This window comes from Gavia stellata, chromosome 19 (assembly GCF_030936135.1).
Source record: "Gavia stellata isolate bGavSte3 chromosome 19, bGavSte3.hap2, whole genome shotgun sequence".
In the NCBI taxonomy this organism is placed as follows: Eukaryota; Metazoa; Chordata; class Aves; order Gaviiformes; family Gaviidae; genus Gavia; species Gavia stellata.
Window position 1 is genome coordinate 2,994,345 of NC_082612.1, and position 15,487 is coordinate 3,009,831.

At 42.9% G+C, this 15,487-nt stretch overlaps 1 protein-coding gene across 1 annotated transcript in view; it reads left to right on the forward strand.

Moving 5' to 3' along the window:
* Positions 1-15,487, forward strand: part of FRAS1 (Fraser extracellular matrix complex subunit 1) — a 172,920-nt gene that overhangs the window by 56,974 nt on the left and 100,459 nt on the right. Inside the window, exons 3-9 of the mRNA XM_059826722.1 lie at positions 3,935-4,042; positions 7,198-7,290; positions 9,207-9,366; positions 9,938-10,071; positions 12,808-12,891; positions 13,502-13,603; positions 13,707-13,898. Coding sequence (XP_059682705.1) covers positions 3,935-4,042; positions 7,198-7,290; positions 9,207-9,366; positions 9,938-10,071; positions 12,808-12,891; positions 13,502-13,603; positions 13,707-13,898 — 873 coding nt within the window. The remainder of the gene's footprint in view (positions 1-3,934; positions 4,043-7,197; positions 7,291-9,206; positions 9,367-9,937; positions 10,072-12,807; positions 12,892-13,501; positions 13,604-13,706; positions 13,899-15,487) is intronic.

A 15,487-nucleotide genomic window follows, 5' to 3' on the forward strand; every position in this document is an offset into this window, starting at 1 on the left:
CTTAGCAATAGTCATGTTTGAACTGAAAAAGTCCAAAAGAATGATGAAAATACTAACAGTCTGCGTTCTCCAGGTCGTAAGAGCTCTACACGCACACCAATAAATCTTTTTTTGCTTTTCTGTATTAGCAGCTGTTACGTAAACAGGGAATACATTAAAATTAGTTTGAAATGCGATCCTAAAATAGTCAGCACACAGGAATACCACCCAAAGTAATTGTTGCGATAACCTCCCTGTTCTTTTATGTATTTCCACCATGTGTATGAAGTACATGTGCTGCTTTTCTCTCCCATCTCAAACGAACTAAATGGCATTGCACTTCAAATGGCTGATAGCCAGAGCGTTGCGTTTTGCTCAATTTACCGTGACTGTAACATTCAGACATTGGTAGCATTACAGAGAATAACACCCCCCCACACTTTCTGTAGAGAAATCAGTAAACCTAATTGTCATCAGACTTTTCAGATTTGAGTTTAGGTCTGTCGCTCCATAGCCAGGAATGTTAAGCTAAATTTTGAAGTGTCTAAAGAGCAGAACACCAAGACCCGTGAACTGAGTGGAAGACTCTCATATCCAAAAAGTCAGGTAGTAGTTTCCTGACTAGTAAGTAGATTCTGAATTCTTAAAACCTCTGCAGAGATGTGCCGGTTTTGATCTAATACCTGGCAAATGAAAATCACTGATGCGTGCAGATGCTTCCAGGCATCTACCAGCTGGATTTAGAAAAACCTTACTTGAGCCCGCAGATAGGAGCCAGCCTGCTTAGACTGTAATAGAAAATAGGGGAGGGAGAAGACGGAAGAGAGGGTTTTCTTGCCAGAAACTTAAGCATTTAAGTCTCAGAATGTGAGTAATGGTGGCTCTGTGCTGACCTCTTGCCATGTCCTTTGGCCATTATTCCACCATGGAAATATTTCTTTTTCTTCGTATTTTTAATGAAGGAGAGAGGCCACAGTGTGAAGGTTTAGGAGAGCCAAGTGATGGGGCACTAAATCTGCCCTCTGCCTTTCTGATCCCTGTGCTCAGTGCTTACCCCATGGGTGGTTTCGGAGACAGCAGCCTCACCCTGCAGACTGCTTTTCAGCGTTGACATCGTTCTCGCGCAGATTTTCTCCTTTGCCACCCAATGTTCTGGGATTCTCCTTCCAACGGGAAACAAACAAGCGAAGGAATAAATCATTAGATATATCAAATGGTTTTGTCAAACAGATTAAATGTCACTTTTTGCCAGTGGAAAGATATTAGGAGTTCTGGGTATTATCATGGTTTTAGGAGCCTTAGGGTGGATCTGAGTATGATAAAGCTTTGTTAAAGAGAGCAGAATGAGGTAACTACGGCGTGTGTGTTAGCTAAAGCTTGGCACACACGTAGCTTAACCTGAATTTATTCTGTAACTGTACCATAAATCTGCCGTCAGAAATGGAGTCAAGGTTTCTGCTCTACAGCCACAGCCGTGTGTACGCGAGAGGAGAACCAGCTGTGTTACTACAGCAGAAATTGCCATCTCTTTTTGTCTCCTTGATATCTTGCCCTGAGGGGCTGTACGCTTACTGCCGTCTCTTGCTGTTACTAAGGTTAGTGTTGCCACCATCATTACAGAATCACAGAATCATTAAGGTTGGAAAAGACCTGTAAGATCATCAAGTCCAACCACCAACCCAACACCACCATGCCCACTAAACCATGTCCCAAAGTGCCTTGTCTACATGTTTTTTGAACACCTCCAGTTACATTAAGAGAGAATCTCCCTTAATTTCTGATGCTTCTGGAGTGTTCGTTGCCTGTACATGTACTTTGCCACAAGAGAAGAGCAGAGTTTGATATGAACGAAATGCTTTTGTAAAGCAGCGAAGAGACACAAGGATTTATTAGTAGTATTTCTGGTTATCCCACTGTTTGCAGGTTGGCACTCTTAATCCAGCGTCGTAGAGTAAGCCATTTTGTTTTGACAAAGAGCATAGTTTTAGAGGGAAGGCAACCGGCCTTTTCTACTCGACAGTCAGCCCTGGATGCAGGATGGGTCAAAGAAGAGAGAACCTCTACCAGTGCCCTCTTTCAGTCACGCAGGTGTGGTGAAACCTTGTCAGACACCTATGATTGCCTCTCTCCGCGGCTTGCACAGGCTGGCTTGTAGTACGTCACATTAAATTTTCAGAAGAGCGCAGCACCCAGCAGCTTCTGCGTAAGTGCCTGAGCAAGTGGGCAGATTTTTCAAGATTTTTTTGCTCTCATTAAGCAGTCTAATGGGCCTTTAAGGCACATTTCAGTGTTTTATCATTATGTTTAATGGTTTTAGTAGTTAGCCCTAAATGTGTTCTTGGTAGTAAACTGTTAATCATCTTTTCGTATCTTAATTTGCCCAAGTCGTACTTTACACTGTGAGTAAATTGACTTACTGGGGTAAATCGCTACCTCATGTAAATGAGTAGCGAAGTCTGGTCTTCTTTCAAATCGGCTTGAAATGATGCTTAATGGCTTGGATAGCGGCTGTCTGTACCACACAGGAAAATTTCCTGTATGGCGTAAATTTAGACTAGTGTATGCACAGTGGTTGTCTAATGGAAAAGAGTTTTTCAGATGAGAAACTGATCTTCCTCCTTCCGTTTTCTTTTGGTGGATTTACCTGAAGGCTTTTAAAAACAAATGATTAAATATGAACATAGCAATTGTCTCCTTCAGATTACCTCAGATAACCTAGTTACTGGTTGCTTTTTTAACCTGCCAGAAGAAGGGTGCTTGGCCTTAGTGAAGGGACACTGCAGAGGAGCTGAGCGCAGGCAAGACTCTTTCTAGCAAGGGGGGTGGTAAGCAGAGGAAGAAGTGTGACAGGCAGCCTTGGCTGCTTCTCTGGGATGCTGCTGATGCTGTTTGATACCCGGATGGTTGGAAATCAGTGTTCAGGAGTAAAGAGAAGGAAGGCTTTGTTTTCCAAGCATCCTACCGAAAGTAATGAGTCACAAATGGCTGCTTAGACCTTGGAGAAACTGGTGGGAGGGAAGGAGAAGTCTGGCAAGTGTCCAAGCAACTGGATGAGGGCCTGAGCAGCCTTATGAAAGCACGAGGGCGGCGTGGGATCATGACCTCCATGCGGAGGGAACGGAAAGGGGTCAAGCAGGGGTGGTGAAAACCCTTGCGAATTAGCTGTGGGTGTTTCAGTTGGGTGCACTGGTCGAGTGGTGGCGACAGCTATTTCCAAATCTGTTGGGCTGTCTGCTTGGTCAGAGTCCCCTTCATGACGTTTTAGAATAAATGTGACCAGGTAGAGCCTGTTTGTACCTGGCCATGCATTCAGCATTTTTGACTAAATCAGTTTAATTGCATCTTAGGCTCTTCAGGCGTTTCCATCTTACAGCCAAACTTAATGAACACGGTTTACATCATGGTTTTGACACAAGAACCTTTTATTTCTGTGATCCTGCAGACTGAAAATTTTGAATGTTATATTCAACAGCTCGTTTGGATTCAAGCATGTCAATATTTACCTACATTCCCCATCAGCCCATGGGGTGCTGTGTGGTGCTGCAGTTGTCTGTCCAGGAGTGGGTTAACCTCAAAGCTAGCTCAGCTGCCTCAGCACAAGCTGTGATCATAGCAGTAGCTGCAGTTTGGACAGTCTGAACTTGATTATAGAGAAGTTTCCCAGGGATGCTATAATCGCCTTGAGGTTATTGGAGGTTATGTCCTATCGATAATCTTGCCATTGAAGTTGATTATTTGCCGTGCATGGCCTTGTCTTTCAACTGCGTGTTTGATGTTATTGAATGAGTCGTACCAAAGTTGTGCCTGATAAGCGTGCAGGAGGGAGGGGCGGTCTGTTGCAGACTTTACTCTTCCAGTCTGTCTATATTGAGCTATTTGAGCCATTTGCTGTTGCGTAAAATAGCACACACCTTGTGCTGCATGGGTCTGATTTAAAACTTATGTTTATTTGCAGAATAACACAGTTTGGAAGCCAGATTCTTGCCAAGACTGCCGTTGCCATAGCAGTATTGTCACCTGTGAACCTACTATCTGCGCAGACCCTCAGTGTGACTTTCAGAAGGTAAGGGGCTGCAACTGTCCAAATGCCAGCTGACCCGTGCTGTGTGGTGGGAGAAATGTCAGGTCACTCTGGAGTTCCCAGCCTTCACCTCCTTTAAACCCCTGCAATAGTTACACGTCAAAATGCTTGTTTGGGTCCGCCACACTGTGTTACATGTAAGGGAATGGTGGGAGCAGTTGGGGTAATTGGTCCTACAGTCCCTGTGGAAGCAAAGCTCCTCCTGTATTAAGAGGGACACAAAAAGGGGATGCAGCATGAGATGTTTCCCTGGAGGAACTGGCAGAGGTGAGCTAGTTACTTATCTTTGTACACCACGGTGACAGCTGCTGTATCAACCTTCTGGGCTCAGCTGCCTCCCTGCAGCTCCCTTTGAACCCGAGGGTCTGATTCACTGCAGGATTTGGGGGAAGCAAGAGGGAGCAGTGAAATCCCGTTTCGCCTCCCAGGGTATGTGTGACTGCCCAGGGTAAGGCACAGTCTCTGTGCCCTTTCACTTCTCATTGATGCAAGCCTGCGCAAGAAACACACAGGCAAAACCCAGCGCGTGAAGCCTTTGTCTCCTTTGCCACGCTACAGCCAGAGGCTTGGTGTTGGAACAGCTTGCAGGCTGCCTGTGCTCCAAGGGCGGTCTGGTCCCCAAAGGAAGCCCCTGAACTGGGTTTGGACCTCCCAGCATGAGCCCAGCTTCCAGTCACCCTTCATTTGAACGTGGAGCTGGGTCTCCCTCAAACATGCAGATGGACGCTTTCCACTCTGATGAACAGCAACAGAGCTGAGATTGTCTGTCTTTCAGTTGATTCTGCCTTGTGATGGTGGTTGAGCTTTCATTGTCTCCTGTTTATCTTTCTCTGTCTGAGCCTTCATTAACGGTTACAGCTAATTGGCCATGGAATTGGTCTTGCATTAGCATCTGGATTACTGGGGTAGTATGCATGAATGACAATGAAAATTAGTGTTTTAAAGAAGCACTGCCAATATAATTGTATGGCTTTATGAAGCAGGTTAAAATGTTTTCCGATATGACAGCATTAACAAGGAAATAATTTTGATTCTTACTGGTTTTCCCCATTATTATCACTGTGTGTTGATTAAAGCAAGACTGAAATATTAGGAATTTTTGTGCTAAAGAGGAGAGAAATAAAAAAAGAGTGCTGTCATGGCACACCTAACAATGAGTGGGCGAGATAAGATGCTGTTGTTACTTTTAAAAAAATGGGCAAATGAAAAGATGGCAACTTTAAAGCTCATAAAGGGAAACAGATTTATAGTGTGAAATGGGTCTGTGGGACTCCTTGACATGGATAATCTTCAAGACAAAGAGTTTAAGTGTTCCATAAAGGTCTGGCCATTTCAATGTTGAAAAGGATCATCAAGGATCTCAGAAGAAAAAAAGCCAATCATCCTTCAAGCATAAGCAAACCACTGATGAAGAAGGTCAGAAATTGCCATCCCTTTCCATGGTTTATTTCTTATCTGCTTATTATGAGATTTATGCTAATATTGCTGATCTTGTTTACGGTGACAAGGCATAAACAAAACCAGGCAGTCTTTGCAAAAAGCATACCCGGTGGTGTTCTAAACATTTGTATGTAAAACCTACTGCTGTGCATACTGAATGCTTTGAGTAGGTGGAAAATCAGCAAACATTATTTCTGTTGTGTGAACCAAAACAAACCAACAATCAAGAACAGTTTCTCCACAGCAGGATCATGCTTGAATAGGGTTTAATGGCTTAAGCTAAATGAAATATTTAATTTTGTTTCCCACCTCCTAAAAACACGGCATTGAGGAAATCTTGAAGGGAGAAACTTTTTTCGGTTTGAAAAAACAAAATGTTTCTTTTAGAAAACAGAGAAAGAAAACTTGTGACATTTCAAATGATTCTAGTCGCTTTTATCACACAAATAAAGAGATAAAAGGTAAGACAATTTTTTGGCATCACAGTGTCTTAATTTTTTATTATAACAAAAAAATAATGACTCCCTTCTGAGCAGGAATCCCTTAGATGTTGGCCGTACCCTTTCAAAGTGGAAAAGATGGAGTATGTCTCCTGAGAAACACCTTTGCAATATTTTGAAAAAGGTGACCTCATGGATAAAATTTTTCTACATTTCACTTCCCAAACGTGACATGTTCTTCTCTGGTTTTGGTGTTCTGTTCTCTCCCTCTCCAGCTGCCATGCTCACATCAGTAAAATTGTTTGGTCCGTTTTTGTTATTAGCTGTGGGAGGAAAATACTGAGCTCTCTGGTACCTCAGGTGCTGCCAGGGGCCCTCACGTGCAGTTGCCATCAGTGACAGACACCCTTGCAAAATAAGATCCTCCAGCAGCTGATGCTGTCCTGTCTGTGGGGCACTGTGCCAGGCCTGGGGTGGAACATGAAAGCATTGCTTTGGAGAGTCCGTGGAGACGTTTTCAATGACGGGAGCCCATGATCCTTCCTAGTGCTGGCCGATGTCTTTACCGATGTGTTTTGCCCTTCGTCTGATGAGTTGGTTCCATCAGCATCATCTTTTTCCCTGCTGCCAAACAGGATACAGCAAGTGGTCAGCTTGCTAAGCCCCTGGAATACGCAAAGCAAAGTGGTAGTAGCATCACCCAACTATGCTGTGGTTGGAAGTGGTCAGTAGTCTTCAGTTAATTTTAAAGTGGTGTTATTAAAAAAAAGGTGGTTCTTAAGCCAAAGAAGTACAGTTAATGGATGCACATTCATTCTGCCCGCCAGCTTGCGCTTCTGGTGTGGCGAAATGTTAGACTGAGATCCATCCTGTACATGTAGAAAACTCTCTATTGAAAAAATTACATCTATACCACATTTCTCAGAGGTCCTTCAGTGAGTAACCTTGTGTTTTGTCTTGAATAAGTGCTTTCTAGTCTTTGTTCTGGTTTGAAAACTAGTTCAGCTGGAGATTCCCTGATTGTACTGTTAGGGGTGTAAATTCCCCTACTGTTGTTTTGATGGTAAAACATCAAATACAGCAAACTGATGCGCCACCTCTCAACAAAGGGATTTGGTGTAGCAGCATTAAATATTTCACTTAATATGTTTCCTCTCTAAACTGAAAGCACTGGGTCCAGCAAGGCCCATGTCTTTACCTTCATGTTAAAGTCTCTATTTAATATGAACTGCTTATTGGATTCTTGTACCTTTTTAGGGAGAAGTGCTCCAAATAGCCCCCAACAAGTGCTGCCCTGAGTGTGCCTCCCGAGCTGAAGGATTTTGCCAGCATGAAGGACAGATCCACAGTGTGAGTGCTCTGTCATGTTCCTCGACAGGGACAATCCTTTCCAGTTTTTAGCTGTTTGGTTCACGTCAGTGAAGGACGCTTAGCTGACATGCGGGAGAGGGATAGTTCACTTATATTCTGTCACTATCAGATAATGTAATATAACGGGAGTTCAGTCAGCAGGGTTTCTAAAAAGGGAATGTCGCTGAGCAATAGTGTGTCCTGCTTGGCTTCAGGAGAGAAAGTTTCCCACTCATTCATTCACTTTTCTGTGTCTGTGGATGATTGAGACAATATAGTAATGTTAGCAGGGGAGCAAAGCACATTGAACTTCACACATTAGCTATTCTGAAAGAAGGCTTTTCTCTCAGCAGCCATCTGTGCTGGTAGAGATTGATTGCTGTTGTGTGACCTGGGTTATGTATTTTGTAACCCTGAATTATTCAAGAAGCAGATTCCAGGATGTGGTTTCACCTAGTGGGGCTGAAAGGCCAAAACAATAAGAATAAGTGTCTACAGATAAGAAAAAAATAGATTCATGGGTAATAGTTAATGAATCATTGCAAACAATAGGCAAACGTAGAAAAATGGCTTAAGAGCGAACCCACGTCCTACATCTGGTCTCTTGCAGACTTCTCTGTTTGACAAGAGGCAAGTCAGCTCCAGATCTTAACAAATATGCTAAAATGCCCAGATACATTTGAATATCTGGACCTTACACTCTACTCCTCAGATGGATGTTGTAATCCTCTGTTTCAACGTAAGGCATGACCAGCATGAATCTGTTACGAGGTAGACAAAGTCTGGAATAGGAGGCATAGCACATCCATCCTCTTCTCGTATTTCTTTGTGCCTGTGATTTGGGTGATACTGTATTATATCATATTACATTATTTTTATTCTTGTTGTTGCTGTTGCTGCATTTTGCTGTCTTGTATTCTTGCTGAAGCTTTTGTCTTTTGGCTCTCTGTAAGCCTGTTCTTTGGGATGCAAGTCAGGTGGATAAGTAGGCATCCCCACACAGATTATAGGCATATTTATACCTATAGTCATATGTCACACCCCAATTCCACTGTGAGGTTGTCATTAAACAATTTCTCTGTCACTGCAAAGTCTCATCCTGATGGTTGGCACAGATTTCCTGAAGGAAGAAGTTTTATCTTTTGTCAGTAAGCCACTGTAATGCTTTATGACTTGACCTTCATTCTACAAGTGTCTGGCTAGCAGCACTGGCCCTAGTGGTAGCTCCATCGAAGAAAATCTTGATCCTCTTATCTGGCAAGAGCTTTTCTACTCCCTGCTTAGTTCAATATTGCATGTTTTGTAAAAATTGACATTCTCTATTTGTTGGAGAGTGTTGCAATATACCAACACGTTTCTTCTTGGGGCCAGTTTTTCCTCACCATGCCTCAGGGTAGAGATATTTGTTTCTGCATTAATGAAAAAGGAAATCTAACGAGATTTTACTCATAGTGAAGGGCGTTAAGTATGTGGGGCAGGCGGCATTCACCTGACCACCTTGTGTATATACGCACCTTTTGTGGTCAGGTGTGTGTTGGGGCCCACGTTGATTATTTCTCTAAAGAAAACATGTCTCTAAATTTAGAGTTTGACCAACAGAACTGTAGTGGAGAGAGGGTGTATCCATTAGCGTGGGTCTTTGACAGCGGGTTGTTGCTGGAAGCCGCTCTGCAACAAGAAGGAAAATTAGGCTGATCTCCAGGTTTGCTACTTTACCAGTATTAACTTACTTTTTGCCCCAACAGTGCAGCCAGGAGTAAGGACTGCAATGTGCAAAGGTTGACTGGGCTTGCAAAAGAGTAAAGTTAACACTAGTGTAGGGGAGCTTAAAAGGGAGAAGATATATTTACGGGTCTCATTGGCAGCTGGATTCACGCATGTGTTTTCTGTGTCTTTGGTTGTGTTGTGCACTGCAGCACGGCACACAGTGGGCCAGCTCTGGATGTGTCTGGTGCTCCTGTGCCCACGGGAGGGTGAACTGCACCCCCACGGCCTGCCCAGCCCTCACTTGTGGAAGAGGGGAGCTGCAATACACTGCTCAGGGATCCTGCTGTCCCAAATGTGTGGGCCTCGGCGGTGAGTATTGCATGTGAATGGGGCACTGTCTGGCTTCAGTGATCCAAGCAGTAGGTCACTGGAAATCTCCTTTTAGTCCCAAATCTCGAAAGCTTTTCTTGTCTTGTTCAGTTCTGTTGGGAAAACACTGGCATCATGTGTGTCTCTTAATTCTTTCTGTCCTCCTGCCATATTTACATCTTTAATGGCTTCACCCATAGGCCAAGAGGAAGTGAGAAGCTTTAAGCAGTGAGCAGATGTCCCTAATATGTCCTTATTTTTGAGATTAAAATCTGGAAAAAAAGAGGCAGATATGTCCTATGTACTGAGGGTACCTTTGGCACTTGCAGACTCAGACCGCAAGTTCCAAAAATGCCTGAGCTATTGGATGCCTTTTCTCATAGCAGTGCAGTGGGAGAAGTGTATTCAGAGCTCGTAATTCACAAGTCTAAAGCCCTTGAAAACTGGTGGAATTGTTGCTTTTGAATTTTGATTTCTGAGATGCACAAAATATGTGTTTTAATTATGGATGACAGAAAGGGATTAAAGGGCATTGAAAAAGAAAATTACCCATTGTTTTCATATCTCTTAGAGCCTTGCTCCTTTGATGGACGCGTGTTCCAGGATGGTGAGGACTGGCGCCTTGGTTGGTGCTCCAAATGCATCTGCAGAGACGGCGCGACTCAGTGCTTCACAGCTTCCTGCCAGCCTCTGCTGTGCAGCCAGGTCAGGACCCATCGGCCGTCTGTTGACATTACTCATGACTGTCCCTTTTCCCTTGGCAAGGTCCATTGCTCATGCACATGTGCAAATTAGCAGGCAAACCTTCTGTGTGACAAGTGGGCGATTTGGAAAAGGGAGTTTTGATGTATGGAAATGATGTGGAGTGATGGTTAAGTCTGTCGGTATACATGTGCTGTCTGTCTCTTCCCTAATATCTTCTTTCCCCACCATTTTACTCTTATCATGCCTTTGCTGGCTAATTAAATGTAAATACTGTCTAAAGAAACTGCTTTTTGTTTTATACTAAAAATATTACATAGGGTTGATCAGGAAATGTTTTTATTTCTCTGAGGGAAGGAGTGAAAACACAAGATTTTTAATAGGGGTTTATCTTCACAAATTTCAGTGTTTGGTTTGCAGCTGAAAAGTTTGGTTTGCAGGTCTGGTTTATTTTTTTACAAGAACTCTAGAAATACAGTGGAAAGTAGTAAAGTGCGGATGAAATTCCCCTTTTGACTTAAAGAGTTTAGAAATACAAGACAACTTCAGCTGAAAGAAAAGTCTCGGAGCACTATTCCTTACATGTGTTTGTGTTTAGAAATCAACAAAACTGGTAAGATAAGTTAGGCGAGCTCAAGTAGTGACTCGCAGTTTTAATCCAGTTGAGAGAACTGGGATATTTCTGTCCCCAGTGTATTTGCTGTGGACAATTGATGAGTTCTCAGCACTTGCACAGCGATCAGCCCAACCAAAACACTACAAGATTATATACAGTGTTAACACAGGGGTTAGTAAAGGCAGAAAACTATACATGTTACTCCACACTCTGTATATTGCCTCAATTTTTTTAATTCTCTTTATTATATTGGAAGTGCTCAAGGGTGTGACTATGCTCTTTGGATTTCTTTTCATTGCGCCCATTGTACCAGTTTTCTTGCGCACCTTGGTGTACTCCTTTACAACAGCATGCCGTACTAAGGAAATGCAGGAACTGGCTCCTGGAAATCCCTCTTCCTGACCTTGACTTTATGTTTTAGGAGCTGCCGTTTCCCAGATATTTTTTAATCTATTACCACGCTCCAATGATGAATCCAGAAGCTCCCTTGAAATGTCTGCTCTGGCTGAGCACACTTCCCTGTAGCACTGAGAAAAACAAAAGCAGTAGTCATAAACTTTTTTTCCTGTTGATGCTTACCCAGCTTTCTGTTACTGAATCAGATGTTTGTGCAATTAGCAGATATTTTTGATAGAAGAAAAGCCCACCTGTTTATGTGCATGCTAATTCTGTTTTACTTTGTCCTGAGATACTCAATTAGTATTCATTGACTAAGTACTGTGCATTAAAACAAATTTATGCCTGCTTTAGATTCCTCCTTTCCCACTCCAAATAGACTGATATTACCTGCTGACTGATTGCATTAATGTTCAATCAGCTAATCATTAGGTTTTAATTTGTGGAAACAGAAACGACTGTGTTGTTGCTGTGATGTACCTGAGAATAATTGGCTGAGAGCATCCAAATTAATGCAGCAGGAAGCCAGTTCTGATGGTGTTCCAGGTATTTCCTACCAAGGTGCCTGGTGGAAGGGACCTTGGCAGGATGTGCAAGGATCCTGTTCTGCTGTCAATCATACCTAACATTTTCTTGCATGTGCCTTTATCTCTGTCACTTTCTTCATTTTCCACTTCCTGTCAAAAGCAAATACATAAATTATTCCAGTATTAAACTCTCATCTTCCATCTTTCAGATAACTGTGCCCTTCCCTGGGTGCTGAGCAAGAGGAACTTCAAAAACGCTTGTTGCATGCAGGAGTGCACCTGAATTCCCACCACATATCCCACCAAAATCCATGAAAGAGTTCCTTTAACTCTGCTGGGAAATCTATCGTGGATAACTTTTATCCAAAGTCTTCCACTCTCTTTGAAAGCTAGCGATTTGACTAACAAAGCAGATGAGATAATAGTGCTTGGCATTTCTACACTGCTTTCAGTCCACAAGTCAGTCTTCCAGTCATCCTGATGTGGCTGGAGGGAAGTGCTGGTGAACAAACTACTCCAAATCGTTGGATGTACGCAAAATTGTAGCAGGGGAATTACAGACACGCTTTGGATGGATGGAGTTGAGGCGTGCAGAAACTGTTATGTTGATGTGAAGTGCCAGACTATTCCAATGTGATTTAAATCAGTCGTGAAAAAGTTTAAATTTGGGTAATCCAGTTTTAAGCATAATTTAACACCTGTACACACAGTTATGCTGTATGGATTTAACTAAAACAGTGCAAATGCCTGAATGACGGTGAGCGTACATCACACGTTCAAAGCCTTAAAATGTGGCAGTACCAGGAAAAAAATCTCTTCTATACATGTCATGCTTTAGTGTGCTTCTCTACATAGCTTTACATATACGTCTTTTTTCTCTGTCTATCTGTATACCTGAATATATGTACTTTATCTCATGTGTGTCTGTGTGTGTCTTTATCTGCATCTATATATGTATTTGGACCTCAATTGCCATCCAAAGAAGCCCAGAAAATGAGGTGAAGGAAATAATCTTTCTAGCTTTCTACACTGATCTCGTGCTGTGAAGACGGCGCCCAGATATTGAAGCCAAAATGAGGCCTTGAGTGACTGTGGGTTATCGCACAGATACTAAATGCCTGGAATTCCAGGCGGTAATGCTGAGCCCCATGTTAACTGTTCGTGCTCTTATTTCACTTGTCTCTCCTGCTTGCTATTTAGGATGAAGTTATGGTTATGCCTCCTGGAAAATGCTGCCCAGAATGTGTTCCAAAGCCCTGCTCAGTGTCAGGAAGAGTGTACCAGGTAAACTTTGACGAGCCACACCGAAAGGCAGTCGTTCACAAGTTCTGGCACATCTCTCTTTCCCTTCTCCGTGACATCGTGACTTTCTGCCAGCACTGATAGCTTAGTACAACCGTTGCTTTTTTTCTTCCTGGAAAGCCAAAAGAGTTGAAAGAAATTAGGACTAGATAAGAAGTTGCTGGCAAGCAGAAAGGAAGTTTGCAGGGTGAAGCAGATTAGGCACACTTTTTTGAAGGAGGAAAGCAGAAAGCGCTGGTGAAGGTCGAAGTAGTTACAGCTTTCATTGTATCATCTGGCATTAATTTAATGAACTAAGTGTATGAAATTTTCTGTATATGATTATGTTTTGCTAATAATAGTAGTTAAGGCCTCACCAATGTCACTGGCTTGCAATTAATGAGAAATACACACCACAGTGTCATCTAGACTTCATACCTCTTCTTCCTGTTTGCTGATCATGTAGAGATAAGCATTTTTTAAGAAGAGTTTATTATCAGATACAGACATGCAGAAGGAGGCATCATATTCCATAAGCAGCACAGATTTCTGGAAAGAATTTGATTATTTATGAAGAGTGTTTAACAATTGTATACATGTTCTTTTTGAACAGCATGGTGAACAATGGAAAAAAAATACTTGCACTGCTTGTGCATGTCACCGAGGAGAAGTCAGATGTCTGAGAGAGACCTGTGACTCTATTACCTGTGAGAAGGTAGTTAAAAATCATTCAGCTCTGATACCCTGGCTGCGTGTACCACTGTGCCTGTGCCAGTGGGTTCAGACAGTCCTGCTCAATGGTTGCTGATGTTTTTTAGGGGGAGAACAAAGTGCAGCATCCTGGGAAGTGTTGTGAGGAGTGTGTGTCTTCCAAGGGAAACTGCTTGTATGATGGCACTGTCAGGTACCATAGTGAGATGTGGAATAGTACTCGCTGTGACTTCTGCGTGTGTGATGAAGGGCAAGTCACTTGCCAGGAAGCAGAGTGTGCCAGAATGGAGTGTGCCAAGGTAAGAAAGGTTTTCTTCTTTCAAGATGTATCTGTCAAGTCTTACGGGTTTTTTCCCCCCGTCTTTTTTTCTCAGCTGGCATCTTGATACACTCAAAGAACCTGCCTTTCTCTCGGGGCTTGTTTTGTGCAATTACCTTGGAAACACTTAACAGGAAAGGAGCGTAGACTTTGGATTTTCCATGCAAGGTTGACTGCTCAGTGGGTTTGCATTGTGAAGCAAGCCAGTGTGAAGCAGTGATTAATTTAACTTGGATTCCCGCCCGCACTGTTGTCTGCCTGCTATAATGGAGGGTCAGACACCCAGAGGTTTCAGTGACCACCAGCTTTACCAGGAGCTGAATGTGGGGAGACGTGTACAGGTCGGAGATAGTTAAAAGCTTAAGAATGTTCCTTTTATCTTCATGCTGTATGCTACAGGGCGCTTCAGCAAGGTAGTTGTATATGGAAGTCGGTGTTCCACTTTTCTCCATTTTTTCCATGCCATTCTTGGCATGGAAGTGAAGCTAGTAAGGTGTTTTATTCCCAGTGCTGTTTACGCCAAAACTAAATCCCCCCCTCCAGGGTATGTTATATTTGCTCTATAGTGGATGTGCAAAACGCATTAGATGGGCTTGAATGCTTCAGGCACAGACACGCACATACAAATATGTTTTGAATTGCCTTTTTGCAGTGGGATAAGACTTCCGTGTTGTTTGTCACTGCATCTGTTTTAATTGGTGGGCTAATATCTGCTTTAGACCTACTACTCCACAGTGTCAGTGAAGAGAAGGGAAGGAATTGTAGCTTTCCAAGTTTTCTCTCTCAGTGGCGATGATTTTCTGGCGACTGCCTGCGTGCTAAATCTGGAGTAGCTGCACCCTTGTGTTGTGTCTGAAGTCCAGCCAAAATCTGGACTTAATGGATTCACTGGATTAGATGGTTTTAATGAGTGTTCAAAAAAGTTAGAATCCACACACGGAGTCCCAAATTATGATCATGCAGAGAGGATGTATCTAGGAATAAAAGCGTGTGCTTGTTCATCTGAGACTGTGCCTTTTAAATAGCAAAAATGCATTAGGCGTGGGACCCAAACTCTTGTCGCTGGTGTAGTACTGCTGACGATCATCTGACCTTAAACTGCACGGAGAGATTTTGCTGGGTGGAAAGTCGTGGTTGTCATAAAATCTTGTGCACTTGCATCTGTTTCAGTCAACCTCCTGCATACTTATGGCTGTAAATTGGATCATTTACACTAATGATGATGGCATGCTGTCATGGCTCAGTAGGGAGAATTATTTAATATTCATGCTCATATCTTGGGTACTGACAAAGAATCCATTATTCAGAAAAGCCAGGGATATTTTACAGAAAAACAGCTGAAGACGTTAACATGGAGCGTTCAAAACTGGGGGGTTCAAAAGTGCGCAGCATTAGCACTCACGCAGCAATTTTTCAAACTCAGGCTCTCACAGGTAACCACTCATCTAAAAGACCAAGCATCTAAAAAAAGCGGTATTATTTGTCAGAGCATGAACCGCTGCAATTTTGAGCTGAATGAAACGTGATTGCTAGGAGGACAGAAGGAGGAAGGCAGTGTCCTTTGTTGTA